This window comes from Haliotis rufescens, unplaced genomic scaffold (genome assembly GCF_023055435.1).
Source record: "Haliotis rufescens isolate VD_foot unplaced genomic scaffold, xgHalRufe1.0.p SCAF_3, whole genome shotgun sequence".
Lineage (NCBI taxonomy): Eukaryota > Metazoa > Mollusca > Gastropoda > Lepetellida > Haliotidae > Haliotis > Haliotis rufescens.
The window spans coordinates 46,886,995-46,907,075 of NW_025964001.1; the positions used below are offsets into that span (position 1 = coordinate 46,886,995).

General features: G+C 40.8%; 1 protein-coding gene across 4 annotated transcripts in view; it reads right to left on the reverse strand.

Annotated features, from left to right (window-relative positions):
- LOC124118853 (Fanconi anemia group M protein-like) overlaps positions 1–20,081 on the reverse strand; it is a 96,936-nt gene that overhangs the window by 69,506 nt on the left and 7,349 nt on the right. For 3 of the 4 annotated variants that reach the window (XR_006858541.2, XM_046481127.2, XM_046481124.2), the window contains exons 2-9: positions 19,835–19,951; positions 16,917–17,860; positions 16,526–16,698; positions 14,515–14,592; positions 13,896–14,054; positions 13,652–13,786; positions 12,930–13,153; positions 1,286–1,389 (exon numbers count right to left, since the gene is read on the reverse strand). Coding sequence is in view for 3 of the 4 variants with exons in the window: in XM_046481127.2 (XP_046337083.2) it covers positions 1,286–1,389; positions 12,930–13,153; positions 13,652–13,786; positions 13,896–14,054; positions 14,515–14,592; positions 16,526–16,698; positions 16,917–17,691 (1,648 nt within the window). In the remaining variant the exon portion in view is untranslated. Of the gene's footprint in view, positions 1–1,285; positions 1,390–12,929; positions 13,154–13,651; positions 13,787–13,895; positions 14,055–14,514; positions 14,593–16,525; positions 16,699–16,916; positions 17,861–19,498; positions 19,731–19,834; positions 19,952–20,081 lie in introns of those variants that run through there. The other variant, XM_046481126.2, reaches the window with a different exon arrangement.

The following is a 20,081-nucleotide window of genomic DNA, read 5'->3' on the forward strand; positions in this document are numbered from 1 at the left end:
AATCAAATTGTTCGGCATAGATGAAGGACTATAACTACTGTCATAAGATTCCATATGCAGTTGAGTGTATGCCAGTGTCAATTGTGGCACAATGGAAGAAAATATATACGTTTTACTTCTAATAAGTGTTTCTTTTATGTAACAGTTATAAAAAGCAAACATTTAAGGTACAAATACATATTTTTTACTTAGTGGGTAACTTTGATCAATGCTTGTAATGGGAAGTAAAATCTTGTGTTCCACGGTATTGTACCACCACTAGTTCTCAAACATTTGAATAATAATTCCAAATTCTCACAGTACTTGTTGAATGGTAATGTATCTGCACTACATCAGGGTTCTCTGCAGTGTACAAACCTACCCTGATACTAGTCAATCTGTATCTCTCGTACAAAGAGATTCTGCCCTGATACAACAGCGAATCATCATTCCTCATACAAAGACATACTAGAAAGTGTTTTTACTCGTAAAAACATATGTCTCCCCCCACTCCCCTAACCCCCATTCATTCGTTTACTTCACGTTAAACCCCATCTCTTCATTCCCACCCTCCATTACTAAATAACAGAGACAAAAATAGAACTCCTAGAAATTTCAAACAACTAATGGGCACCACTTCAGTGCTGGGTTAATGTGTATACAAAGTTTCGCGAAAAAATATTAAACGGTTTCTGAGTTATGGTCCGGAAACCAAGCTTACCCCCATTCAGAGTCTATGTTCAAGTTATCTCCATGGAAACGAGAAAAAATAAAAATGTCAAAAATCTCTAAATAGCAAAAGGCACCACTTCAGTGCTGGGTTAATGTGTATACAAAGTTTTGCGAAAAAATATTAAACGGTTTCTGAGTTATGGTCAGGAAAACAAAGCTTACCCCCATTCAGAGCCTATGTTCAACTTATCTCCATGGAAACGAGAAAAAATAAAAATGTCAAAAATCTCTAAATAGCAAAAGGCACCACTTCAGTGCTGGGTTAATGTGTATACAAAGTTTCGCGAAAAAAATATTAAACGGTTTCTGAGTTATGGTCCGGAAACCAAGCTTACCCCCATTCAGAGCCTATGTTCAACTTATCTCCATGGAAACGAGAAAAAATAAAAATGTCAAAAATCTCTAAATAGCAAAAGGCACCACTTTAGTGCTGGGTTAATGTGTATACAAAGTTTCGCGAAAAAATATTAAACGGTTTCTGAGTTATGGTCCGGTGGGAACGCCGACGCCGACGCCGACGGGAACCGTGCCAAAAACAATATGTCTCTCTCCATTCTGGGGGAGACATAATTACCCTGGTGTGATGTATTGAAGTGTTCCAGGGCGACCTGCTCCAGCTTCTTCATCTTGGGGTGACCTGACACATAGCTGGCCTTCTTCTGGGTACTGCTCCATGAACTGCACATCAAGTAACTACATGTAAGTAAGCAATACACTTAACTCTAGCAGAGTGAGTGTGCCATTTGGGATGCCGACTAAACTTACTTACTAGGGATGTCAAGATTGATATAACTATCAATGTATTGCAATTGCCAAAGGCGAAATGGCAAAACTTCAATGTGAACTTAAAATATCAATGGTTGACATCAATGCCACACTACAATATTGACAGTATTTATGGGCATCTTGAAAATAAAAACTAATGGTCATCATTACGTTGTAAATGCATTTCAAACAAATGTACAACTTGTTTGAAGACACATCTCAGTATTCATCTGAATGTGTTCATAAAAGACCTGTCATAAAAAAAGAGTGGCACCGAAATCACCTCTGAATGTGTTAATAATTAAATTAAATTAATAAAAGTTATTGTCAGAATTGATATACAAGAATTTCTGCATAAACAATGAGGACTAACTATGAAACAAGTAGCTATATTTCCACAATTGTTCTTAATCTGCAGCAAAAAATAAAAATGTATTATTAATTTTACAGCAATATTGAAATTAAGCTGCAAACATTTTGAACAAATTCAGGTGTCAACAAGCTTGTGACCAACAAGCGTGTGAGGAACAAGCATGGGAAGTTTAAGCATCAGTGGTCCAGTTTCTAAGGATAGCTAAGAGCACATCAAAGAGAACTTAGGAGCATGGTCAAAAAGGGAAGGTCAATATGAAGGTCAAAATTGTAAATTTACATTAAATTATATATTTATATATACTTATCCTATCTCATACTATGCACTTCTTCCTTCATCTTTTGATCTTTTGAAACATGCTTTAAAAAAGTTTCTTCAAAGCTGTCAACCACACCAGAGGGATTGAAGCATGCAATGACGAGAAGAGGAATGACTGACAACATCCACAAGAGGATCATTGAAACCAGTACCAAAACATCACATGCCTGAAGCAGAGGTTAGTGGCCTTACAGCGACTTCGATTTTGAAGACTAGAGCTTCTACAGGCAAGGCACCTGCCCCTCCACTAGGTACTCAGTCTGGGAATCCAATTTAGTAGACAAGAGTGAGTGAGTGAGTGAGTTTGGTTTTACGCCGCTTTTAGCAATATTCCAGCAATATCACGGTGGGGGACACCAGAAATGGGCTTCACACATTGTACCCATGTCGGGATTAGAAACCGGGTCTTCGGCTTGACTGGCGAGCGCTTTAACCACTAGGCTACCCGACCGCCCCTAGTAGACAAGAAACACAGGAACGACAATTCCAATATTAAGTCTGTATATACATTATACTGAATACCAGATAGTGAGTAAGTGAGTTGGGTTTAACGCCGCTTTTAACAGTATTCCAGTTATATCGCGGCATGTCAGCTTAATGTGGGAGGAAAGCCCCAAGTGATGCAGGTCCAAGACGTTTACCACTTCGGTGAAACCCACGAGAACGGGTATGGTGCTGACAAACCTAGAAACATAATCGAGGTTAACCGGGATTCGAACCCACAATCATAGGTTTCAGACGACTGGGCCACCCGTGCCCCCGAATACCAGATAGCAGATGCGAGTACTAGTATCGTCTTTCTGCACTGGTATGAAGTCGTTGCGCCAAGTCTAAGGGACCAAACTGGTGGAGGCCCTGAACGTCGGTGACAGAGTTGTCACGGAAATAGTGGGAAGCAAAGACAGTATATGACTTCCAAAAACAGCCCTCCATGATGGCAGACAGAGTGCAATTGTTGTGTAAGGCCATGGCAGAGGCTTTAGACTCATGAGGATTGGACGTCAAAGGAGGTGGCAATCCAGCGAAGGCATAGGCTCGTCAGATAGACAAACGAAGCCTAAAGGAAACTGTAGTAAGAGCCGCAGATCCGAAGAGCCTGCGCAGCCTCAAGGTAGATATGGAACGCTCTAACCAGGCATAATAAAGATGTCTTCATGGTCATCTGGGCTCAGGATGGACGCCAACGACGGGATGGTAAACAAGCGGTCTGGTTGTTCCAGGGCAAACTGGACCCTGTTAACATCAAGAGCAGGGATCTCACTCACTCTTGCAGCAGTGTCAAGGGCCAGGAGAAAGACCATCATAAGGTGTCAGCAACTCATTTTCAGCAAGCATTTCATACTCTGCAAAAGACAGACGACGGAGGAGGATGTTAAGATCCCAAGTGGGTGTCTGGAACCTACAGCATGTTTGGAAATCAATGTACTGATGGTTTCTTGTACAGCCTACAATCTGGCTGGCCGGATCCTTAATCTGATTGGCATGGCTGGGGGTTGGTCTACTAGTGATAGCTTGATAACGGTGTTAGAATCCACACCAAAACATCGCTCCTAATTGTAATAAAGAAATTGTTCACCCATATATCTTATCCTTTCCTAGTACTCTAACTTCTAAATGCCTCTCAAAGAAGTTAGGTACCGGGTGGACTAAGGGAGTGGATACAGTCATGCCTTAAAGTGGTCATCCCACTGACATTGGTGGAGGACACCCTGACAACAGAGAGCTGTGATGTTGCCGGCATGGTGCGAACACTTCTCCTGAAAGAGTGTAACAGAACCTCTAATAGTAGCCTTTGGATGAGGCTGGGGAAGGCTGATGATCCAAGATGGCATCGGGTGGTGCAGTGGAACCATCGGGTTGTAGCATAAGGGGTAGGCACGCATATGATGATGCTTGTATTCACTGTGCCAAAAGTGAACCCTTGGACGAAAGACGAAAGTCTTGTCGCTGAGAGTTCAAGTGGTAGGAGTGGGACAATCCCAACAATGCCGACAATCCGAGTAACATGTAGAAGGAGAGTCATACCATCAGCAGAATCAGCATAGGAATCATCCTCTGCATGACAGCGATCGTCGAACAGGAGAGCTCAGTGTGGTCGGTGATGAAACTGTAGCTCCATTGCCTATCGGTCAGTAGAGCGTCGATACCGAGAAGGTCAATCCCCCAGACTTTAATCACAAGTTCAAACCCAAGAGCGGCAATCCCTAGGCCCCGAACTTCAATCCTCCGATGAGTGATCCATGGAAAGGCGGTTCTGCAATGAAGCACGGCAATCCTTGTCAGAGATTAATGCCAGCTCTGTCGTTTCTTAGTAGAAGTAGCAGACGAACTTGCACGATCTATCCGGGGTGTTGGCAAAACCTGCACCGTTGACATGGAAGCATCTGTGTCCTGATCGAAGCCATGAGCACAGCGAGGACTGGAACAACACCTGGAAGAGCAGGGGACGATTGTTGACTTGCAGCTGAAGGTCGGGGAGCGCTACGAAGGTCGACGGTCAAGGCTGTCAGAGCTGGCTGGAATGCCCTCTTTAGAGAAAACCATGCGGGTGTCAGAGGCTGTTGGCTGCTCCGACGTAGGCTTGGATGTGGGCACACTGGGACAGGTGGCTAGTCTGATATGGCGGGAAGAAACTGTAGGTGATGTCATCTGTATCGAATTACAAGACAGGGATGGTAGAAGCTGGAGGAGGCTTCACAACGGAACTGGTGGAGGGGACAGCTGGCCTGGCGTCCTGTTTAGGCTTCTTATTAGGGGAAGACCTATGTTCCTTGTCCCGGTGTAAGGTGCCAAAATCTACCCCCCTTCAGAGTATACCCGGGTAGATTCTGGGAGCTCCCAGAATCTACCCCGGGGTAGATTTTGGGGACTTCCCAGAATCTACCCCCCTTTCCCAGAATCTACCCCCAGGGGGTATAATCTGAGAGTTCCCAGAATCTACCCCAGGGTATAATCTGGGAGCTCCTCCCAGAATCTACCCCCGGGTTATAGCTATAATCTAGGAGCTCCAAGAATCTACTGCAGCCCTGTTTGATTTAAACATTTTTATTTCATGAATGTACTTGAAGTTTTCTTTTGGGGGATGCATCTAACTCAGTCTTGATCTCTCCTGGTCAATTGCTGTAACAACATTGTCATCTGATTGAGTTTACATAAATGCCTATTCAGTACACATCTAAATAGTTTTAAAACATTCATATCCCAGAATCTACCCCCCTTTCCCAGAATCTAACCCCAGGGGATATAATCTGGGAGTTCCCAAAATCTATCCTGGTGTAGATAATACCGGTAATAAATAATAATAATACCGAATCCAAAAATTCAAAATGCTGTTTTATACATGCAAAGAAGAAATAAATATTGTTTAAACTAATAAAAAAATATCTTACAAATCACATTGACTTTAACTCATTGTAGTCATCATCAATTTGTAAGTTCGAGAGATGGTGTTGAGAATTGTGTGAGGAAATGTCTTACACTTATGTTATTCAATAAGCTTTAACATGCTTTGTGAATAGACCTACCTACTTTTGATTGCATATAAAATCATTTTGAAACCAATTATTAGTATGCACTTGTGTCTGTAAGTACCTTTGTTTGGGGAGGCATGTATCACAGTATAAAGAATATATTCTGACTATAGAAGACATCACATCATTAAAACCATCTAATTATTTATCCATTTACATTCTAATTCTTCTAAATATAGTCAGATGGGTGTAATAAATTTCACAAAGCAATTGTCATTGTTTTAGTCAGAGTTTTTATATTATTATCAATAACAAAAAGAGAAAACTAACATAAAATATGAGAGCAGTTTATTCTGAAAACCAATATCCATTGAATTATTTCAATGTCACTGGACTTTATTACAACGTCAAAGTGTTCATGGAGGTTGGTCAGATACACTGCACCAATGGACAGTTTCTCAAGTGTGAATGATGCTGGGTAGCATAGCCATTTCAGCTCCTTTCCATGCGTATAGACAACAATGTCAGTTTCCAGAAGAGAAGCAGTGGCCATAATCTCTGCATCAGTTGCCCAGACACCATTTTCGGCCATTCTTGACGAATTTAAGTATTTCGTCACATTCTGCTGAAGGTAGTGTTCCAGCTTTTCCCCTTTCTCACTCATGTGTTGTACAACAGCATCTCTCAGGCGTAAGTGGGACGTCTCCTGACCAGTTAGGAAATAACTAATGGCACGGAAGAAGCAGTTGCCATCACCCTTGGTCTTGTGTTGTCTTTTTGGTGCCTCAAATTCTTTCTCTCTTCCAAAATAAACAGACTTAAATGAAGGTAAATGTAAGTGTTTAGAAAGTTCTCTTCTTCTTTGAATGGTCATTGGCTGGAAGCTGTAATGTGGCCTCTTGGGGGTGTTGCTGGTTGTGGTGCTGGGGTTCTTGGACTCGAGGGGACTGGTACGGCTGGTAGAACTCATAAACGTGGTGTGGTGTGGTACAGTAGGGCTGACAGAGCGTTTTGAACTGGTGTGGCTGGTGCGACAGCTAGGACTGGTTGAACTGGTAGTCTTGGTAGATCTGGTGGTAGGCCTGGTGTAGCAGGAGCGACTAGCAGGTCTGGTATGGTTGGTGGGGAAGACGTCATGTGGAGTGTGTCTTTTCAAATTTGATCCATGGTATGCATTGCGAAGCACTTGGCCACTCTTCAAACTCTTCAACTTAACACGTCCCTTGCCAAGCACTTGATGAACTTCATATGGTCCAAGGAACCTTGGCTCAAGCTTAGCTCCAATTCTGTTGATTCGACGTGAATTCTTCAGATAGATGCTTGTCCCTAGCTCAAACTCATGATGACTGTCATGTAGCTTTCATGTTGTTCCTTCTGAATCTTCTTGGCCTTTGTAATATTGTTGCTGACTTTTGATGTGATGTTTTGTCGCAGGTTCTGCATGGCTTGGAGAAAATCATCACTGATCACATCTTCTTTTGGCTTTGGAGAGTCCTTAATGTCCATCGGTAGTTTTGCCTGATGCATGTACAGATGTATAGTGGGCAAACAGAACTCCAGGTATAAAAACATCCCAGTTGTCTCCACGGTCGTTGACAAGCTTTGAGAGGGCATTCTTAAGGGTCCTGTTGTCTTGCTCTCGTTGACATTGGTCTAAGGATGGTATGGTGAACTGACTCTGTGCTCAGTTCCCAGCTTGGTCATAAGATTGTCAATTAAAGTGTTGATGAATTCTCTACCTTGATCACTGATCAAAATGTCAAAGCAGCCAAGTCTGCACACGGTCTTGTACAGGAAGTCAGCCACAGAATCTGCAGACTTATCAGGATACGCATCTGCTTCAGTCCACTTGGAGAAGTGATCGGTGACAGCAACAATGTAGCGATTCCCTCGTTGTGTCATCTGAAATGGTCCCATCAAGTCTATACTGATCTGGCTCCAAACTTCTTCTGGCGCAGGCATGGAATGGAGTGGTGGGGCATCCGTTGTTATTTTAGGATTGAACTTCACACATGTCCCACAGGCCTTGCAATAGGACTCAATGTCTTTCTTCATTCCTGAAAAAGGGACACATATTTTATTTTCAGACATAAATCAACAAATCTAAAATGATGCAAGAGTATATGGTCACATGCACAATCTCACAAGCACACACAATAACATCTAAATCCAATTTAATTTATTCCATTTCAGCCGAACAGAACAGGTCTGTTTTGATTATGGGACCAACTCTGATGCATAATTCAGGGTAGATTATAGGTGGAGCTCTAGAAAATACTTGGGTTTAACTTAATCATATTAAGGATATATGGAATTCTCTGATGCATTTACAAATATTGAAAAATAGGTCTGACACATTTCTGAAAGTAATTACCTTTCCCGTAAAACTTTGCTGCAATTTTTTGATAGGTCCTCTCTGTAGCGAAGTGACCACCAGTGGTTGGGTTGTCATGACAGGCCTCCAGTACTCACTTAAGTCTTTGCTGTGGCAACACTTCCTTAGCGTGGTGGAACAAGGTTCCATTCTGTGCAGTGTAACTTGTGCAGGGCAACTTGTCTGAACTTGGACTTGGCATTAGTACGAAGAGACAGGTCTCAAGACGTGGTCATAAACTTGATCATCCATAATTCAAAGTGGATAAAATCTGTACCTTTGCATTTATATATATACATGTGTATAACCTATTCAAATGAGTCACATTCTCATCTCACATGTGAGATTTCTTTAATTATGATTACTGTTTGGAAAAACTGGTGCTCCCACCTTTGTCTTCTCAATTTAAATAACAGGCTATGTTTGTTTTAAAACTAATTAGATGTATACTAAAAAGGCATTTATGTTAACTTAATCAGGTGACAATGTTGTTACAGCAATTGACCAGGAGAGATCAAGACTGAGTTAGATGCATCCCCCAAAAGAAAACTTCATGTACAATCATGTACATTTATCATCTAACATGTGAGATTTCTTTAATTATAATGTATACTGTTTGGAAAAACTGGTGCTCCCACCTTTGTCTTCTCAATATAAATGAACAGGAAGTGCATGTTTTAAAACTAATTAGATGTGTACTGAAAAGGCATTTATGTAAACTTAATCAGGTGACAATGTTGTTACAGCAATTGACCAGGAGAGATCAAGACTGCCCTCCATAATCAAGAATCCAAAAAACACCAAAAAAAATACTAATACTTACCGACTCCCTAAGTGGACTGCAAGCCCTCCAAAACAAAAATACCAAAAAACGACCTAAATTAATAAATCAAATACTTAAAAGCTCCAACGACCTAACTAAGGCAGGCAAACAAATAACCTTCTTGTGGATACCCGCCCACGTAAGAATATATGGTAATGAAAACGCCGATAAGGCACTTAAACTATTCCTTAAAATCCCAGACATAAGCTTAAACTTACCCATCTCAAAATCAGAAATTAAAAGTGTAAACAAGCAAAAAATCACCAAAAAATGGCAAACCTATATCTAAACTCAAATAGCCAAATCAAAAAAATACTCAGCAAACCACTAACCAAACCAAAAATTCTCCATCAATCAAAAAAAATCGACAGAGTAATCACTAAACTCCAAACAGGACACACCAACCCAAATAACCACCTAAAAAAAAATAAAAAAACACACTACAGGTAACTGCCCACACTGCAAAACTAGAAACCCCAGAACATGCACTCATCCACTGCACACACTACCTAACACATCAAACCGCATTACAAACCACCCTCAATCTAAACAAGGCTCTCACTCTAGAAGCAGTACTAAACCCACAAAATAAACTAGAAAACTTCAAGGCCTTAGGCGTATTCTTTATCAAAACGGAACTAATAAAACGCATCTAAAAACACAATAATCTACCAAATCAAAATCACATAAACAAACAAACATCCACCATACCCAGCTCCCTTAGTTCTCCTCCCAAACCCCATCGGCATCTATTCCAAATCTCAAAATTCCCAAATTCTATTTAAGCAACCCCTAAAGCCCCCTCTTGGGTTGCACACACCACTTTCGCCCCTTTCGGAAACACATTAAATGGCCTGGCCAGGCCCGTGTGCGAAATACGCATCAGTCGGAAAGCGCATGTTAAATCTCCAAAGTAAGTAAGTAAGTAAGGGCTGCAGTAGATTCTTGGAGCTCCTAGATTATAGTTATAACCAGGGGTAGATTCTGGGAGCTCCCAGGTTATACCTCGGGGTAAGATTCTGGGAGCTCCCAGATTATACCCCGGGGTAGATTCTTGGAACTTCCAGAGTATACCCCCGGGGGTAGATTCTGGCAAAGGGGGGTAGATTCTGGGAGCTCCCAAAATCTACCCCGGGGTAGATTCTGGAAGGCCCCAGAATCTACCCGGGTATACTTTGAAAGGGGGGTATACTTTCAGACTTTACACTGGGACTTGGACCAGCGGTCAACATCCCACTTGTGGCACTTAGAACATCGCTTGTCTTGACTGCAACAGTGAGTGAGTGAGTGAGTGAGTGAGTGAGTGTGAGTGAGTGAGTGAGTGAGTGAGTGAGTGAGTGAGTGAGTGAGTGAGTGAGTGAGTGAGTGAGTGAGTGAGTGAGTGAGTGAGTGAGTGAGTGAGTGAGTGAGTGAGTGAGTGAGTGAGTTGGGTTTTATGCCGCTTTTAACAGTATTCAGGTTATATCATGGCGTGTCAGCTTAATGTGGGCGGAAAGCCCCAAGTGATGCAGGTCTCAGACGTTTACCACTTCGGTGAAACCCATGAGCACGGGTATGGTGCTGACAAACCTAGAAACATAATCGAGGCTAACCGGGATTCGAACCCACAATCATAGGTTTCTGGCGTGCCCAAGGGACGCAACTCTGCACAGTGAATTGCGGCGCCTCAGACGACTGGGCAACCTGTGCCCCCAGCAGTGGAATAAGTATGGTGACAATGTAAAATGTATTCTCTACAACTCAATACACGTCTCCACAGGGTAGGGATAGGAAAGAGAATGATGTCGCAGGGGTAGTCAGGTGATCATATCGTGTAAGGATGCAACCCACGTGATTACAGTGTGTGACCCATTTGTTGGGGTGGTGACCAGTGTGTTCATGGGATTTGTTCATGCAAAATGCTTTTAGCAGCTGGAAACTTTGTTTTAGGACGTTTCCACATAAGGATAAAAAGAAGAAGGAAGAAATGCATAGTGTGAGATAGGATAAGTTTACAAATTCATAGAATATGAGTCTGACTGCTCACTACACATACACCACCTTTCTTTTGAAAAGAAATGGCTGAGTAATGGCCACAAAAAGATTGAAAATCTTCAAGAAACTCTTGAACAAATTTAGGTGTGATCAATGGGTGTAACAAGCATGTGACTTTCAGTCAATTGAGCTAATAATAAGAGGTACCTCAGGAATTTATAAAGGTGTTACTCAAAGCTGGCTTCTGTCTGTAGTAAGTAGGACGTTGGAAATAGTGTAAAACAGATGATAATAAACCACAGGCGAAATTGTTCGACAAACCAAATATCCGCCACTGTGGGGGTTCCACTTACTGGGGTTAAAAGAGGTTCATTGTATTTGATGGGCTGCACAATTTCCAAGAATGGTAAGGTGCCAAGTCCGCCCAAGGGGAACAGGCGGTTTATTGGGGGTCTTACACCTATTGTTATTGGTACACATTCACCCAAGTGTGGTGATAGTCGGGTGGGCATATCATGTGTGAGAGAGGATAAGTATATAAAGATACAATTAATACTTAAAATTCCAAATTTTGAAACTGATCCTATCCCATACATTTATCTCACGGTTGATACCCTAGCCTGTATAGACTACAGCCATGAGAGTACACGAGGAAGCTGGTGAACTAATGATGAGTGGAAAAGAACACTGGATTGAACAAAGTTGGCGATCCTGATACATTACTCGATCAAAACAGCATGAGATTGGAAATATAAGCCAAACATGTTTCACATATGTCGTCATTCAAAAAATGACTGCATAGCTGTAAACAGTTAAATGCAACAGCTGACAACTTAAATGAACTCTGGATTTTCTACCGGTATCGATTCTTCAAACATGTCGCAGTGCTATATCCATGGGAGAATAGATCCAACTTGTTCGTCATTTCTTTTAACGTTACATCAAGGTTATCAAACACATTCGAGTATATGAGCTGAGCCAAGAAATGAAGAGGATCGATCAACAATATCTGTAACCCTACATCACATACTTGATCCCCTTCACTCTGGGAAGCGTTGAACATGGAAGCAATGTGAACGTTCGTATTTAAAGGAACGTTGAGAGCATTGGTCCAATCCTGATTTCTGATCCTTAGAGCAAGAGCGTTGATCCCATTCCTTAGACCCCGGTCATCAATCCCATATGGCTTCGCGAGCGTCCTTGGGAGCATTCAAATCATCGTTCTTCCAATGATCGAGCAAGCATGAAGATTCTAGGAACAGGATATTGAAAGCAGGAGTGTTAGGGGCGTTCGTCGAAGTCGATGACGGAGAAGATTCAGGAACGGTAAGGAGCATGGACCGAACATCTTGGAGAGGACACTGGTGAGCTGTGAGATTGAATTGATGACACGACTTTTGTTTTCTTCGACGATGATGTCCTTGAATCTTTTGATATAAATTTACGATCTAGCATCCGTCTATGCCATCTCCGGAAAGCAGAATCATCTAAAGAATGACATTCAGCACATCTAAAGTACATTGGCCACAGCAATAACAACAAGTAGTTCCAATGGAGAATAGGTATGTCAACATTTATCATAGGCTGGACTAAGTTTATCCTTCTTCCCCATGTTGAAACTCTCTCCAACCGCAATAAGTTTCACAAACAACAAAAACAATTTTCTTGGTGCAAGCAATATGTCCAATATGAGAAAGAGTTGACAGAGTTGATAGAGAGACATGTGGTCAAACATGGAAGGTTACAGTACAACAGAGGCATGTAATTCACCAAGTTGAGGTCGTAACCATGGAGTTGTCAGGGGTGTTCGGGAGAATGTTTTTTTATTTAGAAACTTGAAACAGGATTCAAGCACATTTTCCACATAGGATCGAAGAAAAAAGAAGATATGCATAGTGTGAGATAGGATAAGTTCAAAAGTTTAATATTTAAAACAAAATTGCAATCTATTTTTCAGTTTACTTGCCCTATAAGAAGTATCATGAAATACTAGACATATATGTGCACATAATATTTATACTGATACCAACGCTGAAATTAAACGACAGGGAGTTTTATCTTTGTACAAATCAAGTACAGTGACTTTTGACTCAGCCCCAAATAATCTGTTTTTATACACACCTGTCATCTGCAGCATACTTTGTTTTAAGGATGTCCATGATTTCCAGGAAGTTCCCATTCTTCATGAGTTCTGTTTTGGTACGACCATAACCTTTATCCCCGTTGATGATTCCATCCAGGAAGTTGTAGAGAGACCGGAGACCATGCAGTTGCAGCAGTTCATAACCATGGTAGAGGCTGAGAGCCAGGGCAAAGTCACCCTCAACCACACCATACTGATGGCTCTGACGATCAACACAAGAAATAGCATTCATAATCACTTTAACAGCAAAATCAGAAAAAGGGAAATGACAGCGATTCCACAAGTTGAAACAGCAGTTAGCAAATTAATTCAACATAGACCAGAGAATATTCATTCTGAAGGTTTGCAATTCAACATAGACCAGAGAATATTCATTCTGAAGGTTTGCAATTCAACATAGACCAGAGAATATTCATTCTGAAGGTTTGCAATTCAACATAGACCAGAGAATATTCATTCTGAAGGTTTGCAATTCAACATAGACCAGAGAATATTCATTCTGAAGGTTTGCAATTCAACATAGACCAGAGAATATTCATTCTGAAGGTTTGCAATTCAACATAACTCCAAGACACACAGTCAACATAAGCAGGATAAAAGGTGCATGACACTTGCTCCCTTGGCTCCTTTTAGGATGAATTGAAAATAAGTAAGCTTATGATGAGATGTTGATCAATGAAAGAAGCATATTTGTACATACAGGCATACTTGGAGGAGGGTTTTGTCGGAATGCCTCCCTTGCTTTCAGTATAAAGAACTTGGAGAGACTTGTCACCTCCCGCTGGCTGTAGAGAACTTGCTGATGGGTCAAACGCTTGACCACTACACTCATCACCTGACAGTGGAGATAATGTGTAGGGTTTGTCAAGGCTTATTAGAATGTTTAGAATGTAAGAATTAAGCAGAGAAAAATTATATATATATTCCAAGAGTGTTCCACCCACCTGTATGTACTTCTTCTGTATCATTAAAAGTTCTTCCCCAAGTGCTACCACAATCTTCTCCACCTTCCTCTCATGAGTGTAAGGCTTGATGTCAATACACTGTTCCGTCCTCAGTTCAATGTGTGACAGGAGCAGGTTTGTGATGACTTGCTGCACAGCCTGCAACAGTACATCCCAGCCAGACCATGTACAACATCTTCAACACATGTACAATCCATATGGCCCATAAAGTACAATATATTTTCATGAAAAAAAATGATTTACTAGTGTACACGACATACTAAGAATTATTTCTTTATGAATAAATATTGGGAAGAAATTCTTTTGTGTATGGATTCACACTACATGTGTAAAAAAATGTGAGAATGTATAAAAGCCAAATGAATAAAGTGCAGTGGACAGAACTTAAAGCTCTGCAGTCAGCAATACTCCAGCTATGTGATGGCAGCCTGATTGATATGGTGAACAATGATCCATGTTGTCAGGGTATGATGACACCCAATCAACCAGGTCACCAAGCCTGACCACCGATTCAGTAAGTCACAATGTATGACTAACTGGGGACAAAATCTAATCCAAGCAAGATGTACCTAATACTAATGGCACATGGCTTCCTGACCTTGAGATCACTTCCAGGGGTAGCACTGAGAGCTACAACCCGAAATTCCCTTGTATATTTCACCAATTCCCTCACAACCTGTAAAGAAGAAATACATGGTAACATCCAAATGTGGCACAGTACATCATCTATAACAATAATACAAAATAAATTGCATCAGGAGCAATAAACAAAAACAACTAAACAGATAAGACCTAAAAAAAGTTGGAAACAACCAAACAAATGAATTGTTGAAAACCAAACATCATGTCATGATGTCTGGATGCAACACAAGATTTTTAGGCATACATTTACTTCAGTGGCCAGGCTGCTGGGAGTGAGGGGACGGCAACTCAGGTGTATCATTGATATCACTCTCCCCTTCTGGACTGACTCCATTGTTTGAGTCATCTCTCTAATAATAGATTCACTAGCATAATCTTAACCCGTTTTACACATTTCTCAATTTTCACATGTCATCAACAGTCATGTGAGAACACTTAAGTTACATGCTGCCAATGTGTATTCAGTAAGTAGCTTGCACTATTGATGTAAGGTGTGCTTCATAATTGGGCTTGAGTGGATATTGGCAGTTGTTAGAAAGCATCCTGCCTTTGATGTAATTGCATCAGTCGCAGTGAGGTGAGTCAGTTGTGTGTGAAGTGTGTTGAAAGTTGAAAGTTTCATGAGTGTGGACATTATTTTGTATTCTGAATTGTTCAAGTCATCATGGGAATTTTATGCTTAATTTGGATGCTTGGTACTCCCAAATGAGTTTGAGACAACCAGGAATTCAACACATCCACAGACTCAGGTATAAATGATAATAAATATAGAAGAAATTCGCAAGAACTTGAAGGTGAGTTTGAGACAAACAGAATTCGACACCTCCAAGTTTTACACAACATGGTTTGACTATACTTGACATTTACTATGAGCGTGGATATATGAAGCTGACAAACCAAGAATCATAACCAGGGTAAATCTGGGACTCAAGTCTATGGTCACAGTATTCTGGCACTCCTAAGGAATGCAACTCTATACATATAATCATGGCACATCAATCACTCGGCCACCCATGCCCCCTCAACCAGATAGTATAAGTGGTAGCAGGATCACGAGGGGTACATGGGGTCTTATGCATCCCGAGTTAGGTTTTATGCCAAGAGCCGGAGGTACCCCGAGTGATCCTGCAACAACTAATTTATCTTACCCACATGTTTTAATGTGACATTGTAAAAGAATTAACACAAATTCGAAATTGACAGAAAACTGTTTGAGCCGATGTTAACTTGTGCTATGTCACATGTCTTCCATTGACTCGGGAAAATCGAGTGGCTTTTTGCTTTGAAGCATGGTATAAGAGATTTATTCTGCCTCTCAGAAATACATGTGCAGCCTTCATTGCTTGTGGTATAAGGGTATAAGGGTATAAGAAATCTTTTGCCCTCCAAGGCGGGTTACACAGCATTTTATCAAGATCACATGGGACAATCTCAACTTGTCATTCTGACATGGAGGTATGATAAACCCATTTATTGATACCCATAACATCTGTGCAAACTGAGTTAAATGTATGAGTTCTCCGTTGTTCTGCAGATGGCATGGTTCATATAGGGAGTGAGTTGCTATTTGCCATTTCCGAATGTTCTTTTGTTCTTTTTTAGAACGTTTAATTGAGAATTTGTCAAAATATGTTTTCAAAGCATAGTCGCAAGTTTGAAACTAGTGTCAGAAAGCACAAGAGAGATGCTTTCTGATTGGCTAATGTCGACTTCTTGTCAGTCATCTCATTGGTCGGTCAAAGTTCGCGAAAGGTCGGTCTGACATGACCCGTAATGGGATATCCTCAGATCTTTGTTTAGAGGTAGAGAGAACTATGATCTGAATTTAATGAGATTGACACCACATTACAATTCATGTCACACATTGTAACTACTGTACATTGTAAAGCAAGTGTGAAGAGTATTTGTGCAGTTTCCCAAGTAATACAATATAGCTGATCTACACAATATATAGACCATCATACTACCTGACAATAAGCATGGTTTCCAAGTGCCTTGTGCGCCTCATCAATGACTAGACACTTAACAGTGTCAGCGGGGCAGGTGCCCCGACTCAGGTCATTGGTTATGACTTGAGGGGTGAGAAAGAACACACGTTTCTCCTTCCATGTCCTCCGCCTCTCTGCTGGGTTCATGTTGCCTGGGTCAAAAAGGGTAATATTATACTTAAGAATTTAAAAAGCTGCAATCAATTATTACAAGCACAGGTTATTAAGGAATGAAATTATATATTATCTGTGTCCGAGTCACTTACACAAGGAGTTGGGAAACAGTAAACATACATCAGCTCCACTGATAAGCAGTCAATATTTAAACAAAACAACAAGCAAAAATATAACATGTACAGTGTATAACTACCTGTCATCTCAGCAGTGTCCTCTGGGGGTATGCCCATAATGTTATAACAGGCATGGATCTGTTGAGCTACCAGGGGCTTGGTTGGGGCCATGAATACTATCTTGCACTGTGGGTACCATCGGTAATAGTTGTACATGACAACAGCAGCTATGAAAGTTTTCCCCAGGCCTGTCGGCAAGGTGACCAGAGTATTGTTGTACAGACACTGCTGGACAATGTTGAACTGGTAGTCTCGGACTTGGTAGTTGGTTGGGTAGATCCACAATTGGCCGGCTTGCTTGTCAAACCCTGGCAGATCTGGTATGTGTGACAGTGAGACAGAGCTGGGTGGAACATGGACATCAATTTTCTCTGTTCCAACAGACAAGTTTCCCTCTTCAACTGATTCATTGTTGCCCTGCACTGCTGTAGCCTTGTGACATGTGTTGAACAATCTGGATGATGATGATGATGATGATGATGATCTGATTGAAGTATTGGCCTTTGAGAAAGGAACGCTACTCTGTGGATACTTGCTTGAAATATTGGGTTTGTCACCATGTTCACCGCAGGTAAAACCATTTATGTTTGCAGTCTGTATGCTTTCATCCAAAGCCTGAATAAGCAGGGCATCATCTTCATCAAGGTCCTCATCACACAGGTCAATCACATCACCATGACCACCAACACTTGAAGTGTGCAAGGAGGCTTTTGTATTTGATGCCTGCTTTTGAGAAGATTGTCTGTTACCATGGTTACCCCAGCTTTGAAAAAGGGTTTTCTGCTTGCTGTTCATTGTTTAATATGCTAACTGATATGTCCATCTTGAATATATGTCAAGAATTTTCCGCAAACAACACTAACACAGGTGGTAATAGTGTCATTGTATATATGCATGATGTTCAGGTCTAACAAATGCAATCCAAGTAGACATGTCTTTGATCACAATAAGTCAGATCACCCCACTGAAAGTGCAATGGAAAAGTATATTTCATTTGTTTATATTAGAACACCTAAATCAGGCCATATTCATGAGTGTATCTCATCTCCTGTAAAATGCCACTATGCTTGTTGTAAGAGTCGACTAATGAGATCGGGTGGTCAGGCTTGCTGACTTGGTTGATGCATGTCATTGTATCCCACTTGCGTGGATTGATACTCATGATGTCAGATACTGGATTGTCTGGTCCAGACTCAATTATTTACAGGCCGCTGTCATATATAGCTGGAATATTGCCGAGTGCGACGTTAAACAACAAACAAACAAAAAATGACACACGAGTCCTGAATTCGATTAAGCGATAAAATATCTTGCTTAGATTTGCATAAGTAAACAGTCAACAGGGTGTGTGAATTACGGGATTTACCGATACTGCATACTAATATAAGAGTCATACTATTATAAGTTGTAGCAAGTTCACGAGGGTTACATGGGGTTTTATGCATCCTGTGTTAGGTTTTATACCACTCACCCCTCGTGATCCTGCTACAACGAATTTATCTTACCAATATGTGACATTGTTAGAGAATTAACACAAATTCAAAATTGTTAGAAAATAGCTGTTCGATTGAGCTGAAGTTAATTTATGCGATGTCATGTGAATTCCATTGACTCAGGAAAAGGGTGAGGCTTTTTGCTTTGTTTATCTCTCAGAAATACACGTGCAGCCTGCATTGCTCATGTGGGGTATAACAGATGTTTTGCCCCGCTGAGAAATATATTCCTCTCCAAGGCACAGTATTTTATCAAGATCAAGTGGGCCAATCGGATCTCTTCATTAATACATGGAGGTATGATAAACTCATCAATTGTAAAAGAATTAACACAAATTCAAAATTGAAAATAGAAAACAGCTGTTCGACTGAGCTGATGTTAACATGCTATGTCACGTGACTTGGAAAAAGCGTGCGGCTTTTTGCTTTGAAGCGGGGGAAGCGGGACATGTAGTACAACTGAATCATGATGGTGCATGACAATCACATGCAGATGCACAAACAGAATTCACGTGACAAAACATATGAGTTCGGCCCAGCCGTTGTGAATCAAGCCGACACGTGCAAACAACCCGTGCCTGTCTCTACCCAGGAACATTTACAAATCATGTGCTGGAACATTAATGGGCTGAAGAATAAGCTTAATAACATTGACTTTATTTCCCTTTGTACCCAATACTGTATTTGTGGTTTAATGGAAATTTGGAAAAATTGTAATTAAGAAAGTAAAGAATCAAGGTTTCTTTCATATGTTTTTGTTAACAATAGAGAAATTAACTCTCGAGGAGTAGTAGCAGTATGTATACATGCTTCTATTATGAAAGGCTATAAAAGAGTTATTACCAAATACAAGGACATTATTTTTGTTCTTTTTGACGAAGCTGTATTTCCTGTTGATCAAGATGGGTTTTTTTCTTTTGTTTATGTATATCCCGCAAATACATCAGGGCAAGCTGGTAACAGGCTCTTCAAAGGTATAGAACACTTTGAAAGATCTCTAATAGCTGTTATGTATGATTTCCCTCATGAAATAATTGCATTTGGGCACTACAACACAGGAACTGGTGATTCATATGATTATGTGATTGATGATGATAACAGACACATACCTTGTCTAGAGGATATGGACTTTGCTTGTGACACATTCTGTACACCAAGGAAGAGCAGAGATGATGTCTATGGAAAGGAGTTAACAGAGTTGTGTTCTGTGCTTTGTATTCACATGCTAAATGGTTGTTGTCTGGGTGATGCATATGGCGCGTATCCATGCATCCAAGGTGAAGGAGTGAGTCTGCTCGACTACTGTAAGTATTGTTTATGTTCAAGTGATATTATTGGATATGATTTAAACTTTTGTGTGCAGACACGATGCGAATCAGACCATTCCCCGAGTAACGCTACATCTAATGACTATGGAGACACCATTAAAGTGGTACATGACTTACCCAAATGTATAAGGGGAGATGTTTCGAACACCTCATTGACAAGACACATGTCAATTCTTCAAGCACATTTCACAATGGAGGAATGTCAAGAACGCTGTTTAATGGATATTGATCAGTCTGTAAAAGAATTAGTTGAAATTATACAGGAATCTGCTCCACATTGTGGTCTTCAAGGCATGTATCAGCATGCCAACATAAGAATATTGTGCATAACAAATAATGGTATGACGATGCATGTATCAAATTA